The 20,027-nt window shown below is 38.9% G+C and overlaps 1 protein-coding gene and 3 long non-coding RNA genes across 5 annotated transcripts; all 4 read left to right on the top strand.

Annotated features, from left to right (window-relative positions):
- The first annotated feature begins 228 nt into the window (after positions 1 to 228).
- Positions 229 to 744, top strand: LOC117500860. Its single transcript, XR_004557873.1, has 3 exons — positions 229 to 258; positions 449 to 550; positions 674 to 744. It is a non-coding gene; the product is annotated as an uncharacterized LOC117500860 (long non-coding RNA).
- A 4,213-nt stretch (positions 745 to 4,957) lies between these two features.
- LOC117531920 (doublecortin domain-containing protein 2C-like) lies at positions 4,958 to 8,913 on the top strand. Its single transcript, XM_034195108.1, has 13 exons — positions 4,958 to 5,008; positions 5,094 to 5,222; positions 5,572 to 5,706; positions 5,825 to 5,867; positions 6,088 to 6,167; positions 6,259 to 6,387; positions 6,711 to 6,860; positions 6,965 to 7,013; positions 7,495 to 7,611; positions 8,002 to 8,098; positions 8,365 to 8,549; positions 8,728 to 8,838; positions 8,896 to 8,913. Exons 2-13 carry the CDS (start codon positions 5,164 to 5,166, stop codon positions 8,911 to 8,913), a joined length of 1,173 nt encoding a protein of 390 aa, XP_034050999.1. The 5' UTR covers positions 4,958 to 5,008; positions 5,094 to 5,163.
- Positions 8,914 to 11,660: 2,747 nt separating this feature from the next.
- On the top strand, positions 11,661 to 15,061 carry LOC117500856. Of its 2 annotated transcripts, XR_004557868.1 has the most exons (6): positions 11,661 to 11,753; positions 11,944 to 12,045; positions 12,169 to 12,241; positions 14,660 to 14,711; positions 14,904 to 14,950; positions 15,039 to 15,061. It is a non-coding gene; the product is annotated as an uncharacterized LOC117500856 (long non-coding RNA). The 2 variants fall into 2 exon arrangements; XR_004557869.1 differs by lacking the exons at positions 14,660 to 14,711; positions 14,904 to 14,950; positions 15,039 to 15,061 and adding an exon at positions 12,346 to 12,498.
- Positions 15,062 to 16,660: 1,599 nt separating this feature from the next.
- On the top strand, positions 16,661 to 17,385 carry LOC117500854. Its single transcript, XR_004557866.1, has 4 exons — positions 16,661 to 16,707; positions 16,799 to 16,927; positions 17,079 to 17,214; positions 17,335 to 17,385. It is a non-coding gene; the product is annotated as an uncharacterized LOC117500854 (long non-coding RNA).
- The last annotated feature ends 2,642 nt before the right edge of the window (positions 17,386 to 20,027 follow it).

Genomic DNA, 20,027 nt, shown 5'->3' with positions numbered 1-20,027 from the left:
CAAATCATGTGGTAACTGAGGACAGATCATCAACTTTGCCTTTGGAACTTATGACTGTTCCCTATCAGGGAGCTCTTTCAGTTTTAGTGTCAGTGTGTGTTGTCTTGACTGAGACATCTGTTCTGTTTAGGTGGCAAAGGCAGCGCTGCAGTTCTGCATAAAGAAGCATATCACACATTTTATCAGTGACAATGCAGAGGAGATCCTGCCCATTGTGCTGCCTGGCGTGTACCAGTGTTCAAACAGCCAGCTATATGAGTAAGATACTGGACTGAAGCCGTGCAAATATCCTGACATTTAATTTTCTCATATTTACTCAAATAATTTTGATTTTTTAATGGATTCAAACAGTTCTACTCTATGGATTTCTTTACTCCTGTTTGATGCTGAGGTCAACTGACAGTCACCTGTCTGTTATGGACTGAGTTTTATTTGTGTGGGTTCACAGGTCTGTCAAGCACATCCTGACTGATTATCTGCCACAGCTGCTCATGATGAATCCTGAGCTCTTTGCACACTGCATAGAGCAGATCCTGACTACAAGACGGAAGTATGTGTTCAATATCTGTAATTACATCATGCAATTTAGTTAAGTTTTAAGCAGCAGCTCAGTTTTTGTTGCGGTGGTGCAGAACAAAACAGTGATCTCACATTTAACACCTTTTTTCAACAGAGAGCAGCTGAGGTCCAAAGCAAGTGAAAAGATGTGGATGAAGATCGAGGCACTCGCTAAGTCCAAAACACGGGTGAGCAGTGTGTAAAATGACATAAATACATCTGAATGTAATATCATGTGTGCTGCGTGCATGTTTTTAACCGTGTATTCATAATGTTGCTTCTATGTTGAAAGGATGGAGGATGAAAACCATCCCCGAGGCTGTGATTCATCACATCCAGCACACAGAGCACAAAATAAAAGCAAAATAAATAAAATTTTGCACACCAAATTATTGTTTTTCATTATTTTGAAGATGTCTGTTCTACAATCATTCTGCCCCAGAAAAAGAACAATTCAAATAAATTCCTGACAGCCCAATATTGTCATGACATTCATGCATGTTCCTCAAATTCGGGTCCTTTACCAGAGGCCTGGGAGTTTGAGGGTTTGGCGCAGTATCTTAGCTGTTTCTGCAACTGCACTCTTCTGGACAGACACCTCTGATGTTGTACCTGAAATCTGTTGGAGCCACTCTTCCATTTTGGGGGTTACAGCTGCGAGTGTTCCTACGAGGTCTGTCCATAAAGTATCGTACCTTTTTATTTTTTTCAAAAACTATATGGATTTCATTCATATGTTTTTACGTCAGACATGCTTGAACCCTCGTGCGCATGCGTGAGTTTTTCCACTCCTGTCGGTGACGTCATTCGCCTGTGAGCACGCCTTGTGGAAGGAGTGGTCCCGCCCCCTCGTCGGATTTTCATTGTCTGGAAATGGCGGAATGAAAAGGACTTTTTTTCCATCAGAATTTTTTCAGAAGCTGTTAGAGACTGGCACCTGGAAACCATTCTAAAAATTTATCTGGCTTTCGGTGAAAATTTTACGGCACACAGAGACACACACACCGACAGCACCTTCTGTAAACTCCGTATTTTAAACAGCTTTGATGAAGATGGTCACTGTTTTAATCGTCCGTTTTATCCAAATGCAGGATGGATCGCTCCTCAGTCTCCATGTTATTGTCCTGCCTTAAGACGAGAGCGAAACAGTGAGCGAGGCTGCAGCACAATGACATCAGATTCTGAGTCGTTTTATGCTTTGTGAATAAAATAAATAATTCGCTGTAATCTCAAATATGAAAAATAATCGCGAATATGAAAAATTATCTGAGAGAGGTCTTCTCCTCAAAGTTTGCCTTCACGCCCACCACCACTCTAGTTTCCTACCTCCCAAAGAAAAACAAGAATGTATTCTTCTGAGCACACAGCACACAGACGGTGACATTAGCGATCGTGAGGACAGGAAGCCAATCATCATCCTAGACTACAACTGCAACAAAGGAGGTGTGGACAACCTAGATAAGGTGATTGGAACATACAGCTGCAGAAGAATGACTGCCCGCTGGCCCCTGGTCATCTTCCACAACATCATTGATGTTTCCTCCTACAATGCCTTTGTGATTTGGAGAGAGATCAACCCGACCTGGATGTCTCATAAGCAGAACAAGAGGAGGGTGTTCCTGGAGCAGCTAGGAAAGGCACTTGTAACTCCACTCATTGAAAGAAGGAAGCATGTCCCCCGCACAGAAGCCTCAGCAGCAGTTGTGAAAGCTATTCAGAGTGCAGGAGCTCCTGATCAACCTGAGGATCCAGCTACCACAGCCACTTCCCCAGCTAGGGCAAGTAAGAGGAAGAGATGTCAGTTCTGACCTCAGAAGGAAGACTGTAAAACACATACTGTGTGCTGCAGGTGTAAGAAATATATCTGCAAAGGCTGTGCACTTGCATACTGCCCTACATGCGCTAATTAGTTGAATGGGTTATGTTATTTTTCATATTTTTGTATTGTACATTGTCTTAAATTGTTCACTGGAGAAAAAAAAAGAAACAGTCATTGGGAATAAAAATGCATTCAAAACTCCTTTTTGCACATTTTTTTCCTTTTCTTAAGCTATAGAAATTCAAGTGAAGAGGGAAAACTCAGGTATTCACACATTTTGTGGTGAATGACAATATGCAAGATGAAATTTGGTGTTTAAAATTCAATTAAGCTGCTTATATTGGGGGTTTAGTGAAGACGGGTCATTTTGAACCGGAGGACACAGGGTGTATACAGAAAATGAGGACAACAGGAGGGTTAAGTGCAGCCTGATCAGAGAGTCTCAGTGCAGTTTTCAATGTTAATGACAGCACGCCTTTTTTGTTTGGACTCAGAAGTTGAAAATCACATGATGTGTTACATCACACTTAACAATCGGCTGGACAATCAATCAAACCATGGTTCTGTTTTGTCTCTAGTTTGCTTCTAACAGCCAGCTGATAGCTCTCACTGCTTGGACCAATGACATTTATACACCAAGCTGACCTGAAATCAGCCACTGAACATTAAATTGACTTTATTGACAAGTCTGACCCCTTTGAAAAGTGACCAAATGTCATATGTCATACCATTCATTCCCGATATTCTTCAATAAAGATATCAAAGATAAAAGCATATGCAACATCTTTGATATCTGTACTGTTGCTAGGCAAAATATGCTTTTATCTTTGATGTCTTATTGAAATTGTTCCTTGAGTACCTTAATCTTTATCTTCCTTTTAATGTTATGTCAGCTTTGCTGTTTCAGCTGTAAGGTTGTTGTTCCATTTGATGGTCTTTGTTGTTCACGTGTGCATTTGTTGTCAGTGTGATCTCAGAGGTGCAGCTGTGTTAAATAGAACAGAGCCTTTATTGTCGTACAAATATACATAGAACCAAACTTTTGCTCTACAAAATCAAATATGTCACACAGAATCCCCCAAAACTCATCAACAAACAAAACAATTATTGTGTACAGAAATGGAGACGCTTATCTTCCAGGAGTAAAGATCACTTTTAATAAGCGTCAGGTGCCCACATTTGAAAGTCTTTTGGACATCTTGACGTCTAAACTCAAGGCTCCCTTTGGAGCTGTCCGAAAACTGTACACAGTTAATGGAGCCAAGGTTTGTGGACTGGATGAAGTGCAACATGGAGAGACTTATGTTGCAGCTGGATACCAGCCTTTTAAGAAGTTAGAGTAAGTATCATGCACAGAAACACCAATCTCTGTCTGTCTCACTGCTTTTTCAGCTCATTGACATTTACAAAAGGAAATGCACTGTTTGGAAAATGATTCACAGAAACTTCAAGACTTTTTTCTTCCCATTTTCTGGTATAAAAAAGCTAACTCTTAAAGTCCTCTCAGTTTCTGTGAGCACATAAAAAATAAGAAACAACAACAGGTTGTTCAGTGGGTTTGTTCAACTTTTTTTAATCTAAAAAATAATAATCTTTGATCTAATTAAAGGGATTTTATTACACTGTAATCTGCATTTCTCCCCTCAATCATATGATTTGTTTTATCTTTCCAGCTACGGTGCAAAACCAAAGAACTCACAGCCACAGAAAAAGAAAGAAGAAAAGGTCAGAAAATATTCTGTTTATTCCACAAAACTGAACAAACTTACATTTACATTAATAGTAATTTAAAAATCCAAGTTGCTAAAAGACTCAGCATAATTGTGTAATTATAATAATTCACCTCTTACAATGTTCCATGTTTGTTTTTTTAATGACTGCTGCATATTAAATTTTTATCACCTTTTTTAAACTTTCAGGTTAAACCGACTGAGGACCCAACTGTCCATAAGAGGAAGAAGACTGTGTAAGTCCAGACCTTCATGTGGACAATTATTGAACCTGAATATGAATATTGTCTGAATGATTATATCTGTTTTTATCTGATGATGTAGTGTGTTTGCTGACAGAGTGACACGGGTTCCTCCGGTCCAAACACGAAAGAACATCAGGAATGAACGGTATGACATAAAACAAACAATATCAAGAAAATGCATTTATTTGTGTTCCTATGTCGTTCTCATGTAAGAGACATTTTTTAAACCTGGTGATGTGTTTACTGCCTACAGTAAAGACCAGCCACCTGCTGTTGCAAAAGAACATCGTGCACAGAAAGTGGTGAGTTCACTTCCATACTTCATGCAGCTTCATGCATGTTACATATTTTCCTGCATAAATTCCCACATTATATTTGTCAAACAGATGCCATCATTACAGTTTGTTAATTATTTTCATCACAAAGGTTTTACTTCCACTGATGTATATATTTAATCAGCTGACATGGCATTTTACAGCCTTGTTCACAGACCTCAAGTTCCTGTTATTTTAAAATATATCAACACTTATAGTGTGGCAATTTTTACTTGCTGCTTTTGCATATTAATTGTTTTTTTCTTTTACCATTTAAAAAAATCAGATAAAGCCAGTGATTCAGCTCAAGGATAATCAAAAATTGAGGCCTTTCTCCATAAAGTAAGTATAGATTTTTAGATGGATAATTATTTGTCCAGAATTTTAATGTTCTCTGACTAATGATCTCTTTTTCTTCATTCAATAGAGTTTTTACCAATGGAGAGCCTCTAATTCCTTCAGTTAACATCAAGATTCCAAAATATGCACTGAAGTCAATGGAAAGCGTTTTAGCCATTGTTGCAGACGTCATGTCCCTTCGTACTGGAGTGAAGAGGTGCAAACACACACACACACACACACACACACACACACACACACACACACACACACACACACACACACACACACACACTTATTAATGGAACTGAATAATAATTATTAATAATAATAATAACAATAATAATTTTGTTTTGTTTTGTTAAAAATTGCAGTCTGAACTGGAATTGACCCTGTTATTGTGTGTGTGTGTGTGTGTGTGTGTGTGTGTGAGTGTGTGTGTGTGTGTGTGTGTGTGTGTGTGTGTGTGTGTGTGTGTGTGTGTGTGTAACAGAAAGTAAATTGTCAGTCATTGAATGTGATCAAAGCTTGCTCCAGTTTCTCCTAACTCTTCTTTTAACTTGCAGTCTTTACACACTTGATGGACAACCTGTTAAATCTGTGACGGAGTTGAAGTTTGACGGCTGTTACGTTGCTGTTAGTAAGGGGAAGTTTAAACCTGTTCAGTACTACTTCAGCAAGAAATGTGACGGGAACAAATGGTAGGGCAGTAAATAAATACATTTTTTAAAAATGTAATAAATACATTCTATTTGTATTCACATGTGAATCTACTGTGAAATCATTTTTTAATTCCCATATTGATCTTCCTCCCCACAGTAAAGAGAAACTATTTGTTCAAGCAGTACGTCATAAAGAAGACGTGAGTTCACTTTCTTCTGTGCAGGTTGTTTAGTTACAAAGATTTTCTCCCATAAATTTCTTCTTTCACAGCTAAAAAGTGCATGTTTGCACAAAAAGAATGTCTGTTAACATTTAGCACATATGAAACTTTAAGTGCACGTTCAAAATGGATTATGCTTTATTCTTTATTTCCTGTTGTGGCTTATCATTTTTTTAAACTGCTTTTCAAATCTTTTCAGATTAAACCTGTTGTTCAGACCAAAACCGAGGCGACTGGTAAAAATGAGAGAAATCCAAAAATAGAGTATTTCACCATCGAGTAAGTCCAGACTTTCAGATGGATAATTACTTATCCTGAATGTGAATTTTCTGTGAGTATTTGTCTCATTCTCTGTTTCTTCACTCTGCAGTGTTTTCACCAATGGAGAGCCTCTAATTCCTTCAGTGACTGTAAAAATTCCAAAGACGGCTCTGAAGTCAATGGACAACGTCTGCAGCGTGGTGGGATCCATGATGTGCTCTCATGCTGGAGTGAAGAGGTACAACACCAACACACTGTAAATCACGTGCACAGTGCACCAACCACAGCTGTTACACCATCAGTTCTAGTTATAACATACTAACTGTAATTAACACAAAAACCTATTGAACTATCAACCAGACTGTCACAATTAAACTTTACTCTCACTAAAGCCTTTAACCTATTTTTTTAAATAATGATGGTTATGCTAATGATGTTTTGTGATTATTTTAGGCTCATATTTGTATCAAATCAAAATTAATCATTTATAAATACTTGCAATTTAGAGTCAGAATTGCAATAATCAAGTTTCTTCTTTCTTTCTTTTCTTTTTATTTTCAGGCTTTACACACTTGATGGACAGCTTGTGAAAGATCCACAAGACTTGAAGAACGATGGAAAATATGTTGCTGTTACCAGGGGAAGGTTTAAACCTGCCGACTACTTCCAGCCAGTCCGAGTGCCCCTGAAGAAAAAGGGGAAGAATAAATGGTTTGACAAAAATATATGATTAAAAAAATACATTTTATTTGTATTCACATGATTCGAATATAAAATAACCTTTTTTTAAACTTGCCATTTTGTTCTCCCTACAGTGAAGAAACTCCACCTGCTGTTCAGGCGACACGTCACAAAAAACAAGTGGTGAGTTCAGCTTCTAATGTACAGTTTATTAATTTGTTTTTTGAAACATAAATATCTTTTATCACAGACAAAAAAAACCTGTCTGTTTGCACACAGATTCCTGTTAATATTTCCTGAGGGGGTGGGGGTGCAGTTTGTTATGAAGCAGGATTTATTGTCTGCAGGAAGCATTGACTTATTAGTTCCACTTTGATGGGTCCACAGAGACAGACTGGTCCACTGGTTCAAGTGCACTGAGCCTCATTGACAGTTTGGACAGATCAGACCACATCTGGGAAACTTTACTGATTAAAAAAAAATAATTTATATATAAACCACAATTGTAACAATTTGTATTGTAAAAAAGGAAGCAGTGAAAACTGAGACAAACTCAAAACAATTTACACAAAGATTTATTTATTTTGGATTTAGTTATTTGCAAAAACCAATACAAAACTACTGAACAGTGGAAGATTATAGATCTTGTTTACTTTGTCTGCAGGATGACAAGATCAAGGAGAAGAAGGATGACATTTGGATACATCCCCCAAGTTCCAAACTGTCCTCCCCCCATCAGTCAGATGTGGAGACGTCTTCACCTGCATTGTCTAACAAAGATGTAAGTGCACTCACTACGAGTTTCATGCTCTGTATTTTCTGTCACATAAGTTGCAGCAATTTGAGCTCGGACAAGAAAGAAACACTGCAAATATGCAGCACATACAGATACATGGACTGTTCATCATGTATAGAAATAGTTAGAGTGAATGTAGCTGTACAGCTTCAAATATTACATATACATAAATACATGCAGAAAGAGAACACATGACTAAGACAGAAGTGAGTTTTTTAGCAGAGATGCACAACAGCGTATACTCAGATTTGATGCCATTTCTTCTGGTTATGTTCTGATGCTCCTAATTTTACAACCAACACTGAAGTCAAAGAAGAATGAGTGAGGAATCAGAGGAGACGTGCACCTGATTGTTCTTTTTGTTTCTCTGGCTAGGTTGCTGAATCTGGTTGTCAAGAAGAACCTGACATCCAAGAATCAGAGCAAATCAAGAAGAACATTGAAGAACAGCAGAAGATCTGCCCACCAACACGTAAGTACAGTTCTGCAGAAGAAACCTGCTAGATTTTGGATGCAGTGGTGACATCACGTGTAGTGCTGCATATGTGTGCACAGACATGATGGGTGTAATAGATGCCAGACTTGGTCCTAGTGTGCACTGGAAACACCCCTCCTTTCTCTTCCTCTTTTTAAACATGGCTCCTGTATTCTTCACCATCTTATTCATTTGACCTTTGACTTTTTTTCCTCCTCGTCTCCTCTTTACCCATCTCACTCTTTCTCTTTCTGCCTCCTCAGGTGAGGAGGAGATCATCATAGAACTGCTGGAGCAATGCTCCGAGGTTTATGACTTTTACGGTGACCCAGAAACGTACTTCCTCGATTGTCAGATGAAGGAGATGATGCTGAATCAACTGTCTTCCTACATCACAGACAATAGGACCATCATCTCAGAGTGTCTATACCCAGAGATTGTGAGCATGGTCAGTACAGCCGAGGATTACAAATTTACTGGTTGTTCAATGGAGCTTCTGCTCCTCTGCAGATTGTATTCTAAGACTGAGGATCACCTCAAAATCAATTAGAAACCAAACATGACTGTTGTTGTATATTTTTGTCAGTGGAATAATTAAAAATAACTTTGACCTTTTTTTCTCACAGTGTGCTGCACACACGTTCAGGGCGTTGAGTCTATCCTCTAATCCTCCTGCTGCAGAGTTTCTTTCACAAAGTGAAGAACCCAAGCTGGATCCTGCATGGCCACAAATCCAGGTTGGTCACTATAATACAAATTTTAATACTTTCATTTTCTGAAATATATCCATAAAGGTACTACTGAGCAAATGATATGATAAGATCTTTAAAATATGTCAAATTCAAACGAGGGGGGCCTCGATCCTTCACTGGATTATGCTGTCAAAATTCAGGTTTTTCAGTTTAGAATGTAAATATACACTGACTGGCCACTTCATAAGGTACACCTTATAAGTATCGGGTTGGACTCATTTTACCTTCAGAACAGTTTAAATACTTTGTGCCATATGTTCAACAAATGTACTGTACAGGAGTGAAATGATACATTGCTCCATGATTTGATACATAATGACATCACTGTTCTCACTAATTATGTTTGAACTTTAAAAATGTAAATTATTCTTAAGTATAAATTGTAATCCTTTATGTTATCTGTTTATTATTATTATGTTATATTATATAAACATCAGGCACTCTGACACTGGTGTTTTTCATTTAATTCCCAGAATTCATTCTTTTGTCTTTGTATGTTTCTCTTGCAGCTGGTCTATGATTTTTTCAAGACGTTTTTAGAAGCTCCAAGCTTTCAGGCGGAGATTGCTAAGAAATACATTGGCAAGGAATTTGTTACACAGGTATGAACGGCATATTATCACATCTTTGTGTGTTATATTTGCATGAAAAACAAACAGCTCTTTGTCAACGAGAGCTAATGGAGTCACTAGTGTTTGGTGATTCTGATACACTGGTAGAAAAATGAAGGTTTAAGTCTCCAGCATCCTGTCATAGTTTATGGTTGTGAGGCTTTGATGCTAATCTGTGACTTGAAGTGGTGACTGTACAACCCCTGGCAAAATTATGGAATCACCGGCCTCGGAGGATGTTCATTGTTGTTTAATTTTGTAGAAAAAAAAGCAGATCACAGACATGACACAAAACTAAAGTCATTTCAAATGGCAACTTTCTGGCTTTAAGAAACACTATAAGAAATCAGGAAAAAAAATTGTGGCAGTCAGTAACAGTTACTTTTTTAGACCAAGCAGAGGGAAAAAAATATGGACTCACTCAATTCTGAGGAATAAATTATGGAATCATCCTGTAAATTTTCATCCCCAAAACTAACACCTGCATCAAATCAGATCTGCTCGTTAGTCTGCATCTAAAAAGGAGTGATCACACCTTGGAGAGCTGTTGCACCAAGTGGACTGACATGAATCATGGCTCCAACACAATGAACATCCTCTGAGGCCGGTGATTCCATAATTTTTGCCAGGGGTGTCTTTGGAGGATCTTTGGGTTCTCAATGGAATGAAAGTCATGTTGAAGCATGCATCAGAGACAGTAACAGAAGAACTGCTTGAATGTTTGAAGAACAAAAGGAAAAGATCTGATTTACACTGAGTCATGTATTTATTGTACATTGATGAACATCAGTGCTTTGATTGCTGCTACTGCTGTGTATTTTATTCTTACAAGTTTGTTCCAAAGCAACAAAGAATGACTGGTTTTAATAACATGTTTCAACTAATCAGTAACTTTTCTTGCATTGCAGCTCTTACAACAGTTTGCCAGTGAAGATCCCAGAGAGAGGATGTGCCTCACGGTTGTGTTCTGTTCAGTCTATCTTGCGTTCGAAGACCTCCAAGAGTACATGTTTCATGGGATTTGTGACATTTTCTTTCGGTCAGTGCTGCAGTGCTCGTTTTCAAACAGGCTGAAATGACGACATGAATGATTTGTCTTGTTGATCGATGCTAAAATGTCTGAATGTTTTTGTTTCCAAAGGTTTGTGGACGAGAAGTGGCAGCCCACTGGTATCGCCAAACTCCTGGAAGTCATGGAAGAGTATGGAGTGTTATTTTCAGAAACAAAAATGAAATATGTTAATGATTTTTTAAATGTAATTATTATATCAGATTCAGTGATTCTCTGTAATTTTGCTGTTACATCTATTTATCCTTTGATCAAAACACAGAGGAACAAATGAAGCTCACAGCTGATGGCAGTAATTGCTTCCCAGCCATTTATTCAAGCTAAACATGTTTTTTTTTAATCAGACACCCTGATTTTTTTTGTTTTTTGTTTTTTGTATCCCACAGGATCATAAAGGACGTTGCGCCTCCACTGATTGAAGAAGACCTGGTTTTCTTCTGGAGAGTTTTGGTGCCCCTCCACAAACCAAACACACTCCATCTGTACCATGAACAGGTAATATGTTCAGAAACTGTCCACCATCTCTCTGCTCCCCTGAAGCTTTACCTTCATGTTTGCATGTAAATTCAAATGGTTTGACACTCAGTGTTCCTCTTTCTGCACTTTGCAGCTGGTCAGGTGTATTTTTTAATGAAGGAAGCAACTCTAACTGGGCCGGTATGTCAAATAATTTACAGCAGAATAGATTATGTTCTTAAGGATGCACCAGTCAGATTTCATTTAGAGAATGTCTTCTGTTTTCTACACATTGAAAAAGATGCTCATGAATTAACATGGTTGTCTTACTTTTCCGTCCCAACAGCTGGTGCTCTATCTGTTGAAGCACTGGCCGAAGACCTGCACATGTAAAGAGCTGCTGTTCATCAAAGAGCTGGAGGAAATTCTCGAGTGCATCTATGTCTCTGAATTCAAGTTGGTTCAGGAGCCTCTCTTCAAGCAGCTGGCTCGATGCCTCTCTGGCTCAAATCATGTGGTAACTGAGGACAGATCATCAACTTTGCCTTTGGAACTTATGACTGTTCCCTATCAGGGAGCTCTTTCAGTTTTAGTGTCAGTGTGTGTTGTCTTGACTGAGACATCTGTTCTGTTTAGGTGGCAAAGGCAGCGCTGCAGTTCTGCATAAAGAGGCATATCACACATTTTATCAGTGACAATGCAGAGGAGATCCTGCCCATTGTGCTGCCTGCCCTGTACCAGTGTTCAAACAGCCAGCTATATGAGTAAGATACTGGACTGAAGCCGTGCAAATATCCTGACATTTAATTTTCTCATATTTACTCAAATTATTTTGATTTTTTAATGGATTCAAACAGTTCTACTCTATGCATTTCTTTACTCCTGTTTGATGCTGAGGTCAACTGACAGTCACCTGTCTGTTATGGACTGAGTTTTATTTGTGTGGGTTCACAGGTCTGTCAAGCACATCCTGACTGATTATCTGCCACAGCTGCTCATGATGAATCCTGAGCTCTTTGCACACTGCATAGAGCAGATCCTGACTACAAGACGGAAGTATGTGTTCAATATCTGTAATTACATCATGCAATTTAGTTAAGTTTTAGGCAGCAGCTCAGTTTTTGTTGCGGTGGTGCAGAACAAAACAGTGACGTCACATTTGACACCTTTTTTCAACAGAGAGCAGCTGAGGTCCAAAGCAAGTGAAAAGATGTGGATGAAGATCGAGGCACTCGCTAAGTCCAAAACACAGGTGAGCAGTGTGTAAAATTACATAAATATATCTGAATGTAATATCATGTGTGCTGCGTGCATGTTTTTAACCGTGTATTCATAATGTTGCCTCTATGTTGAAAGGATGGAGGATGAAAACCATCCCCGAGGCTGTGATTCATCACATCCAGCACACAGAGCACAAAATAAAAGCAAAATAAATTAAATTTTGCACACCAAATTATTGTTTTTCATTATTTTGAAGATGTCTGTTCTACAATCATTCTGCCCCAGAAAAAGAACAATTCAAATAAATTCCTGACAGCCCAATATTGTCATGACATTCATGCATGTTCCTCAAATTCGGGTCCTTTATCAGAGTCCTGGGAGTTTGAGGGTTTGGCGCAGTATCTTAGCTGTTTCTACAACTGCACTCTTCTGGACAGACACCTCTGATGTTGTACCTGAAATCTGTTGGAGCCACTCTTCCATTTTGGGGGTTACAGCTGCGAGTGTTCCTACGAGGTCTGTCCATAAAGTATCGTACCTTTTTATTTTTTTCAAAAACTATATGGATTTCATTCATATGTTTTTACGTCAGACATGCTTGAACCCTCGTGCGCATGCGTGAGTTTTTCCACTCCTGTCGGTGACGTCATTCGCCTGTGAGCACGCCTTGTGGAAGGAGTGGTCCCGCCCCCTCGTCGGATTTTCATTGTCTGGAAATGGCGGAATGAAAAGGACTTTTTTTCCATCAGAATTTTTTCAGAAGCTGTTAGAGACTGGCACCTGGAAACCATTCGAAAAATTTATCTGGCTTTCGGTGAAAATTTTACGGCACACAGAGACACACACACCGACAGCACCTTCTGTAAACTCCGTATTTTAAACAGCTTTGAAGAAGATGGTCACTGTTTTAATCGGCCGTTTTATCCAAATGCAGGATGGATCGCTCCTCAGTCTCCATGTTATTGTCCTGCCTTAAGACGAGAGCGAAACAGTGAGCGAGGCTGCAGCACAATGATGTCAGATTCTGAGTCGTTTTATGCTTTGTGAATAAAATAAATAATTCGCTGTAATCTCAAATATGAAAAATAATCGCGAATATGAAAAATTATCTGAGAGAGGTCTTCTCCTCAAAGTTTGCCTTCACGCCCACCACCACTCTAGTTTCCTACCTCCCAAAGAAAAACAAGAATGTATTCTTCTGAGCACACAGCACACAGACGGTGACATTAGCGATCGTGAGGACAGGAAGCCAATCATCATCCTAGACTACAACTGCAACAAAGGAGGTGTGGACAACCTAGATAAGGTGATTGGAACATACAGCTGCAGAAGAATGACTGCCCGCTGGCCCCTGGTCATCTTCCACAACATCATTGATGTTTCCTCCTACAATGCCTTTGTGATTTGGAGAGAGATCAACCCGACCTGGATGTCTCATAAGCAGAACAAGAGGAGGGTCTTCCTGGAGCAGCTAGGAAAGGCACTTGCAACTCCACTCATTGAAAGAAGGAAGCATGTCCCCTGCACAGAAGCCTCAGCAGCAGTTGTGAAAGCTATTCAGAGTGCAGGAGCTCCTGATCAACCTGAGGATCCAGCTACCACAGCCACTTCCCCAGCTAGGGCAAGTAAGAGGAAGAGATGTCAGTTCTGACCTCAAAAGGAAGACTGTAAAACACATACTGTGTGCTGCAGGTGTAAGAAATATATCTGCAAAGGCTGTGCACTTGCATACTGCCCTACATGTGCTAATTAGTTGAATGGGTTATGTTATTTTTCATATTTTTGTATTGTACATTGTCTTAAATTGTTCACTGGAGAAAAAAAAGAAACAGTCATTGGGAATAAAAATGCATTCAAAACTCCTTTTTGCACATTTTTTTCCTTTTCTTAAGCTATAGAAATTCAAGTGAAGAGGGAAAACTCAGGTATTCACACATTTTGTGGTGAATGACAATATGCAAGATGAAATTTGGTGTTTAAAATTCAATTAAGCTGCTGATATTGGGGGTTTAGTGAAGACGGGTCATTTTGAACATTTTGAAGGTTTGTGGACTGGATGAAGTGCAACATGGAGAGACTTATGTTGCAGCTGGATACCAGCCTTTTAAGAAGTTAGAGTAAGTATCATGCACAGAAACACCAATCTCTGTCTGTCTCACTGCTTTTTCAGCTCATTGACATTTACAAAAGGAAATGCACTGTTTGGAAAATGATTCACAGAAACTTCAAGACTTTTTTCTTCCCATTTTCTGGTATAAAAAAGCTAACTCTTAAAGTCCTCTCAGTTTCTGTGAGCACATAAAAAAATAAGAAACAACAGGTTGTTCAGTGGGTTTGTTCAACTTTTTTTAATCTAAAAAATAATCATCTTTGACCTAATTAAAGGGATTTTATTACACTGTAATCTGCATTTCTCCCCTCAATCATATGATTTGTTTTATCTTTCCAGCTACGGTGCAAAACCAAAGAACTCACAGCCACAGAAAAAGAAAGAAGAAAAGGTCAGAAAATATTCTGTTTATTCCACAAAACTGAACAAACACATTTACATTAATAGTAATTTAAAAATCCAAGTTGCTAAAAGACTCAGCATAATTGTGTAATTATAATAATTCATCTCTTACAATGTTCCATGTTTGTTTTTTTAATGACTGCTGCATATTAAATTTTTATCACCTTTTTTAAACTTTCAGGTTAAACCGACTGAGGACCCAACTGTCCATAAGAAGAAGAAGACTGTGTAAGTCCAGACCTTCATGTGGACAATTATTGAACCTGAATATGAATATTGTCTGAATGATTATATCTGTTTTTATCTGATGATGTAGTGTGTTTGCTGACAGAGTGACACGGGTTCCTCTGGTCCAAACACGAAAGAACATCAGGAATGAACGGTATGACATAAAACAAACAATATCAAGAAAATGCATTTATTTGTGTTCCTATGTCGTTCTCATGTAAGAGACATTTTTTAAACCTGGTGATGTGTTTACTGCCTACAGTAAAGCCACCTGCTGTTGCAAAAGAACATCGTGCACAGAAAGTGGTGAGTTCACTTCCATACTTCATGCAGCTTCATGCATGTTACATATTTTCCTGCATAAATTCCCACATTATATTTGTCAAACAGATGCCATCATTACAGTTTAATTATTTTCATCACAAAGGTTTTACTTCCACTGATGTATATATTTAATCAGCTGACATGGCATTTTACAGCCTTGTTCACAGACCTCAAGTTCCTGTTATTTTAAAATATATCAACACTTATAGTGTGGCAATTTTTACTTGCTGCTTTTGCATATTAATTGTTTTTTTCTTTTACCATTTAAAAAAATCAGATAAAGCCAGTGATTCAGCTCAAGGATAATCAAAAATTGAGGCCTTTCTCCATAAAGTAAGTATAGATTTTTAGATGGATAATTATTTGTCCAGAATTTTAATGTTCTCTGACTAATATTCTCTCTTTTTCTTCATTCAATAGAGTTTTTACCAATGGAGAGCCTCTAATTCCTTCAGTTAACATCAAGATTCCAAAATATGCACTGAAGTCAATGGAAAGCATTTTAGCCATTGTTGCAGACGTCATGTCCCTTCGTACTGGAGTGAAGAGGTGCAAACACACACACACACACACACTTTCCCACTTATTAATGGAACTGAATCAGAATGAATAATTTTGTTTTGTTAAAAATTGCAGTCTGAACTGGAATTGACCCTGTTATTGTGTGTGTGTGTGTGTGTGTGTGTGTGTGTGTGTGTGTGTGTGTGTGTGTGTGTGTGTGTGTGTGTGTGTGTGTGTGTGTGTGTGTGTGTGTGTGTGTGTAACAGAAAGTAAATTGTCAGTCATTGAATGTGATCAAAGGTTGCTCCAGTTTCTCCTAACTCTTCTTCTAACTTGCAGTCTTTACACACTTGATGGACAACCTGTTAAATCTGTGACGGAGTTGAAGTTTGACAGCTGTTACGTTGCTGTTAGTAAGGGGAAGTTTAAACCTGTTCAGTACTTCAGCAAGAAATGTGACGGGAACAAATGGTAGGGCAGTAAATAAATACATTTTTAAAAAATGTAATAAATACATTCTATTTGTATTCACATGTGAATCTACTGTGAAATCATTTTTTAATTCCCATATTGATCTTCCTCCCCACAGTAAAGAGAAACTATTTGTTCAAGCAGTACGTCATAAAGAAGACGTGAGTTCACTTTCTTCTGTGCAGGTTGTTTAGTTACAAAGATTTTCTCCCATAAATTTCTTCTTTCACAGCTAAAAAGTGCATGTTTGCACAAGAAGAATGTCTGTTAACATTTAGCACATATGAAACTTTAAGTGCACGTTCAAAATGGATTATGCTTTATTCTTTATTTCCTGTTGTGGCTTATCATTTTTTTAAACAGCTTTTCAAATCTTTTCAGATTAAACCTGTTGTTCAGACCAAAACCGAGGTGACTGGTAAAAATGAGAGAAATCCAAAAATAGAGTATTTCACCATCGAGTAAGTCCAGACTTTCAGATGGATAATTACTTATCCTGAATGTGAATTTTCTGTGAGTATTTGTCTCACTCTCTGTTTCTTCACTCTGCAGTGTTTTCACCAATGGAGAGCCTCTAATTCCTTCAGTGACTGTAAAAATTCCAAAGACGGCTCTGAAGTCGATGGACAACGTCTGCAGCGTGGTGGGATCCATGATGTGCTCTCATGCTGGAGTGAAGAGGTACAACACCAACACACTGTAAATCACGTGCACAGTGCACCAACTGTGAAAGTGTATCAAATCAAAATTAATCATTTATAAATACTTGCAATTTAGAGCCAGAATTGCAATCATCAAGTTTCTTTTTTCTTTCTTTTCTTTTTATTTTCAGGCTTTACACACTTGATGGACAGCTTGTGAAAGATCCACAAGACTTGAAGAACGATGGAAAATATGTTGCTGTTACCAGGGGAAGGTTTAAACCTGCCGACTACTTCCAGCCAGTCCGAGTGCCCCTGAAGAAAAAGGTGAAGAATAAATGGTTTGACAAAAATATATGATTAAAAAAATACATTTTATTTGTATTCACATGTGATTTGAATATAAAATAACCTTTTTTTAAACTTGCCATTTTGTTCTCCCTACAGTGAAGAAACTCCACCTGCTGTTCAGGCGACACGTCACAAAAAACAAGTGGTGAGTTCAGCTTCTAATGTACAGTTTATTAATTTTTTTAAAACATAAATATCTTTTATCACAGACAAAAAACCTGTCTGTTTGCACACAGATTCCTATTAATATTTCCTGAGGGGGTGGGGGTGCAGTTTGTTAAGAAGCAGGAATTATTGTCTGCAGGAAGCATTGAGTTATTAGTTCCACTTTGATGAGTCCACAGAGACAGACTGGTCCACTGGTTCAAGTGCACTGAGCCTCATTGACAGTTTGGACAGATCAGACCACATCTGGTAAATTTTACTGACTTAAAAAAAGTTATTTATATTGCTGCTACCACAATTGTAACAATTTCTATTGTAAAATGGAGGCAGTGAAAACTCTGCACAAAGGAGCATATCATCAGTTTTATCCGTGAAAATGCAGAGGAGATCCTGCCCATTTTGCTGCCTGCCCTGTTCCAGTGTTCAAACAGGCAGCTATATGAGTAAGATACTGGACTGAAGCCGTGCAAATATCCTGACACACACACACACACTGCATGTCACAACATGTGAAAAAACAGTCCCGAGTCATCTCATGTCTAGATATTTGACATTTGTTACCACGTTCACACTCAGCCTGGTAGCCTGGTTTACCATGCCCAAGTACGTTTGCGTCAACATGGTGTAACATTTTTCTGAGAATGAGCACACTTTCACACAGGGTTGCTACGGCTCTCTGACAAAACCAGCCAAATTGCTACTCAAACCAGAACTTAATAAAAGGAAAAAAGAATCAAGCAAGTTTTCTTAAATTATAGGACAGAAGGAGTTTCTTTCTCTCCAGACAATTTTTGAAACCTCTGTCCTGGCACAAGCCAAAGCCATAACCAGAGAACCCTCCCATCCACTGCACAGTGAATATACTCTGCTACCTTCTGGGAGGCGCTATCGAGCGATCAGGCACCACAGTAACAGGTTTAAACTGTCTTTTGTTCCCATGTCAGTGGTTTTGTTAAATAAGACAAGACAGTTTTTTTTATTTAATTCTTGAATTGTAATTATGTTATTTATGGGGCACGTGCAATATACTGAAGTCACTTTATTTGCAAAGGCATTTTACTTGGGATTGTGCAATATCATGAAATGGTCATATTCCTTTTGTTGAAATTGTGCAGACCAGCTGACTGCTGTAATGTTGTCTGTGTGTTCGGAGGTTAAATGTTGTGAATGTTGTTTATGTGTTAAACAACATTGTGAGACCAAGAGAAATTTCCCCTGTGGGGACAATAAAGTTTAACCTAACCTAAAATAAACGAAGGCAACAATACAACGACAAACAAATAATTACACACAAACATATCTACACGCACACACGAACAACCAATCAGACCACACACACACACACACACACACACACACACAAAAAGGTCTATCACTCTCCCATTAATACTACCATACAAAATGAATAAAATGAATTGTTATGAACAAATGGAATCAAAAACAGTTACATATGTTCTTAAGGTGTTGTACAAGGGCACCTTTAAATACAGACAAAGGGGTTATAGAGCGGATAGAGGAAGGAAGGCTGTTCCAATCATAGGGCGCTTGTTGTGTGTTGGGGGGGCGTGGCTGGATGTTTTGGTGTTCTTTTCTTTTCTTTGCTCTCCAGGTGGCATGAGGGCTGATTTGTCTGTGGAGAAGGTGCTGGCTGAAGAGTCCTCACCCTCATCAACATCATGTAAAGCACCTGTGATTGGTGCTCACGTGCAACCTGGACGACTTGCAGCTGAAGCAGATAATTGGATGGCGTTCTGCATTAAGTCATGTGTGATTTGAGCAGAACTGCCGGGAACTCGACCTTGTGACGTTCGTTTGTGAGACGCTGAGGACCGCGCCTGGGTTTTGACACATCGAGCCCGTGAAGCAGGGAGGGGTGAGGACACATGCTGTCAGCACACACTAAAGGTAATTAAGTGTTTAAGTAATTGTTGATAGTAACTTGGTGTTTTGTTACACAGTATACTGGAATTGTGAAGAGAATTGTGCAGTTTGCTTCTCACTGCTGTGGCGTGCAGGATAAGTGATCCTCCACTTGTTGTGAGAAGCTGCTCATTTGCATAAAGTAAAGAAAGACACTGACCTGAGTGTGTTGCTGATAGCGTGTGTTTATTGGAAGATATAGTTGTATCTGTTGACTTACCTCACCTTCTCTTTGCTTCACAGAGAATCAGTTTGTCGTGTCCACCTGGGGGGTGTTTGGCGGTGGTAGGAAGTCCAGGAGCGCCGGGCTTTAATCCTTGCGGGCGCTGGAGAGCGAGCCACGAATCACTCCACCAGAGGGACGTTGTTTTTATGTTTTTACACTTTTAAACACAGGTGAATAATAAATAGTTTCTGTTTGGAACCGCTTTCTGGTTATTTTTAGCGCTGGGTCCTGTCTGACGCAGGTCCGCTCCTCAACCCGCGTCGACACATAACAGTGCTTTATGTCTAAATGAAAATTTTTCCAGTTTCCTTATTAATTGGTGGGACAACAAAAAAAGATTGAGCTGCATGTGTTGTGTGGGCCGCTGAAGAGGAGGTACTGCTGGCCCACCACCAGAGGGCGCCCTGCCTGAAGTGCGGGCTTCAGGCACGAGAGTGCGCCGGAGCAACCGGCAGTGACAGCCGTCACTCATCATCAA

The sequence above is a fragment of the Thalassophryne amazonica genome, chromosome 19 (genome assembly GCF_902500255.1).
Source record: "Thalassophryne amazonica chromosome 19, fThaAma1.1, whole genome shotgun sequence".
Taxonomy (NCBI): Eukaryota; Metazoa; Chordata; class Actinopteri; order Batrachoidiformes; family Batrachoididae; genus Thalassophryne; species Thalassophryne amazonica.
The sequence above is the reverse complement of the archived record's forward strand: the minus strand, read 5'-3'. Positions and strand labels throughout refer to the sequence as shown.

What these genes read in the sequence shown, in the direction of transcription:
- LOC117531920 (XM_034195108.1), top strand. Translation starts at nt 5,164, where the DNA reads ATGGAAAGCGTTTTAGCCATTGTTGCAGACGTCATGTCCCTTCGTACT. An exon ending in AAATGTGACGGGAACAAATG is followed by an intron (nt 5,707 to 5,824) that starts GTAGGGCAGTAA and finishes TCCTCCCCACAG; the next exon opens with TAAAGAGAAACTATTTGTTC. An exon ending in CAGTACGTCATAAAGAAGAC is followed by an intron (nt 5,868 to 6,087) that starts GTGAGTTCACTT and finishes AAATCTTTTCAG; the next exon opens with ATTAAACCTGTTGTTCAGAC.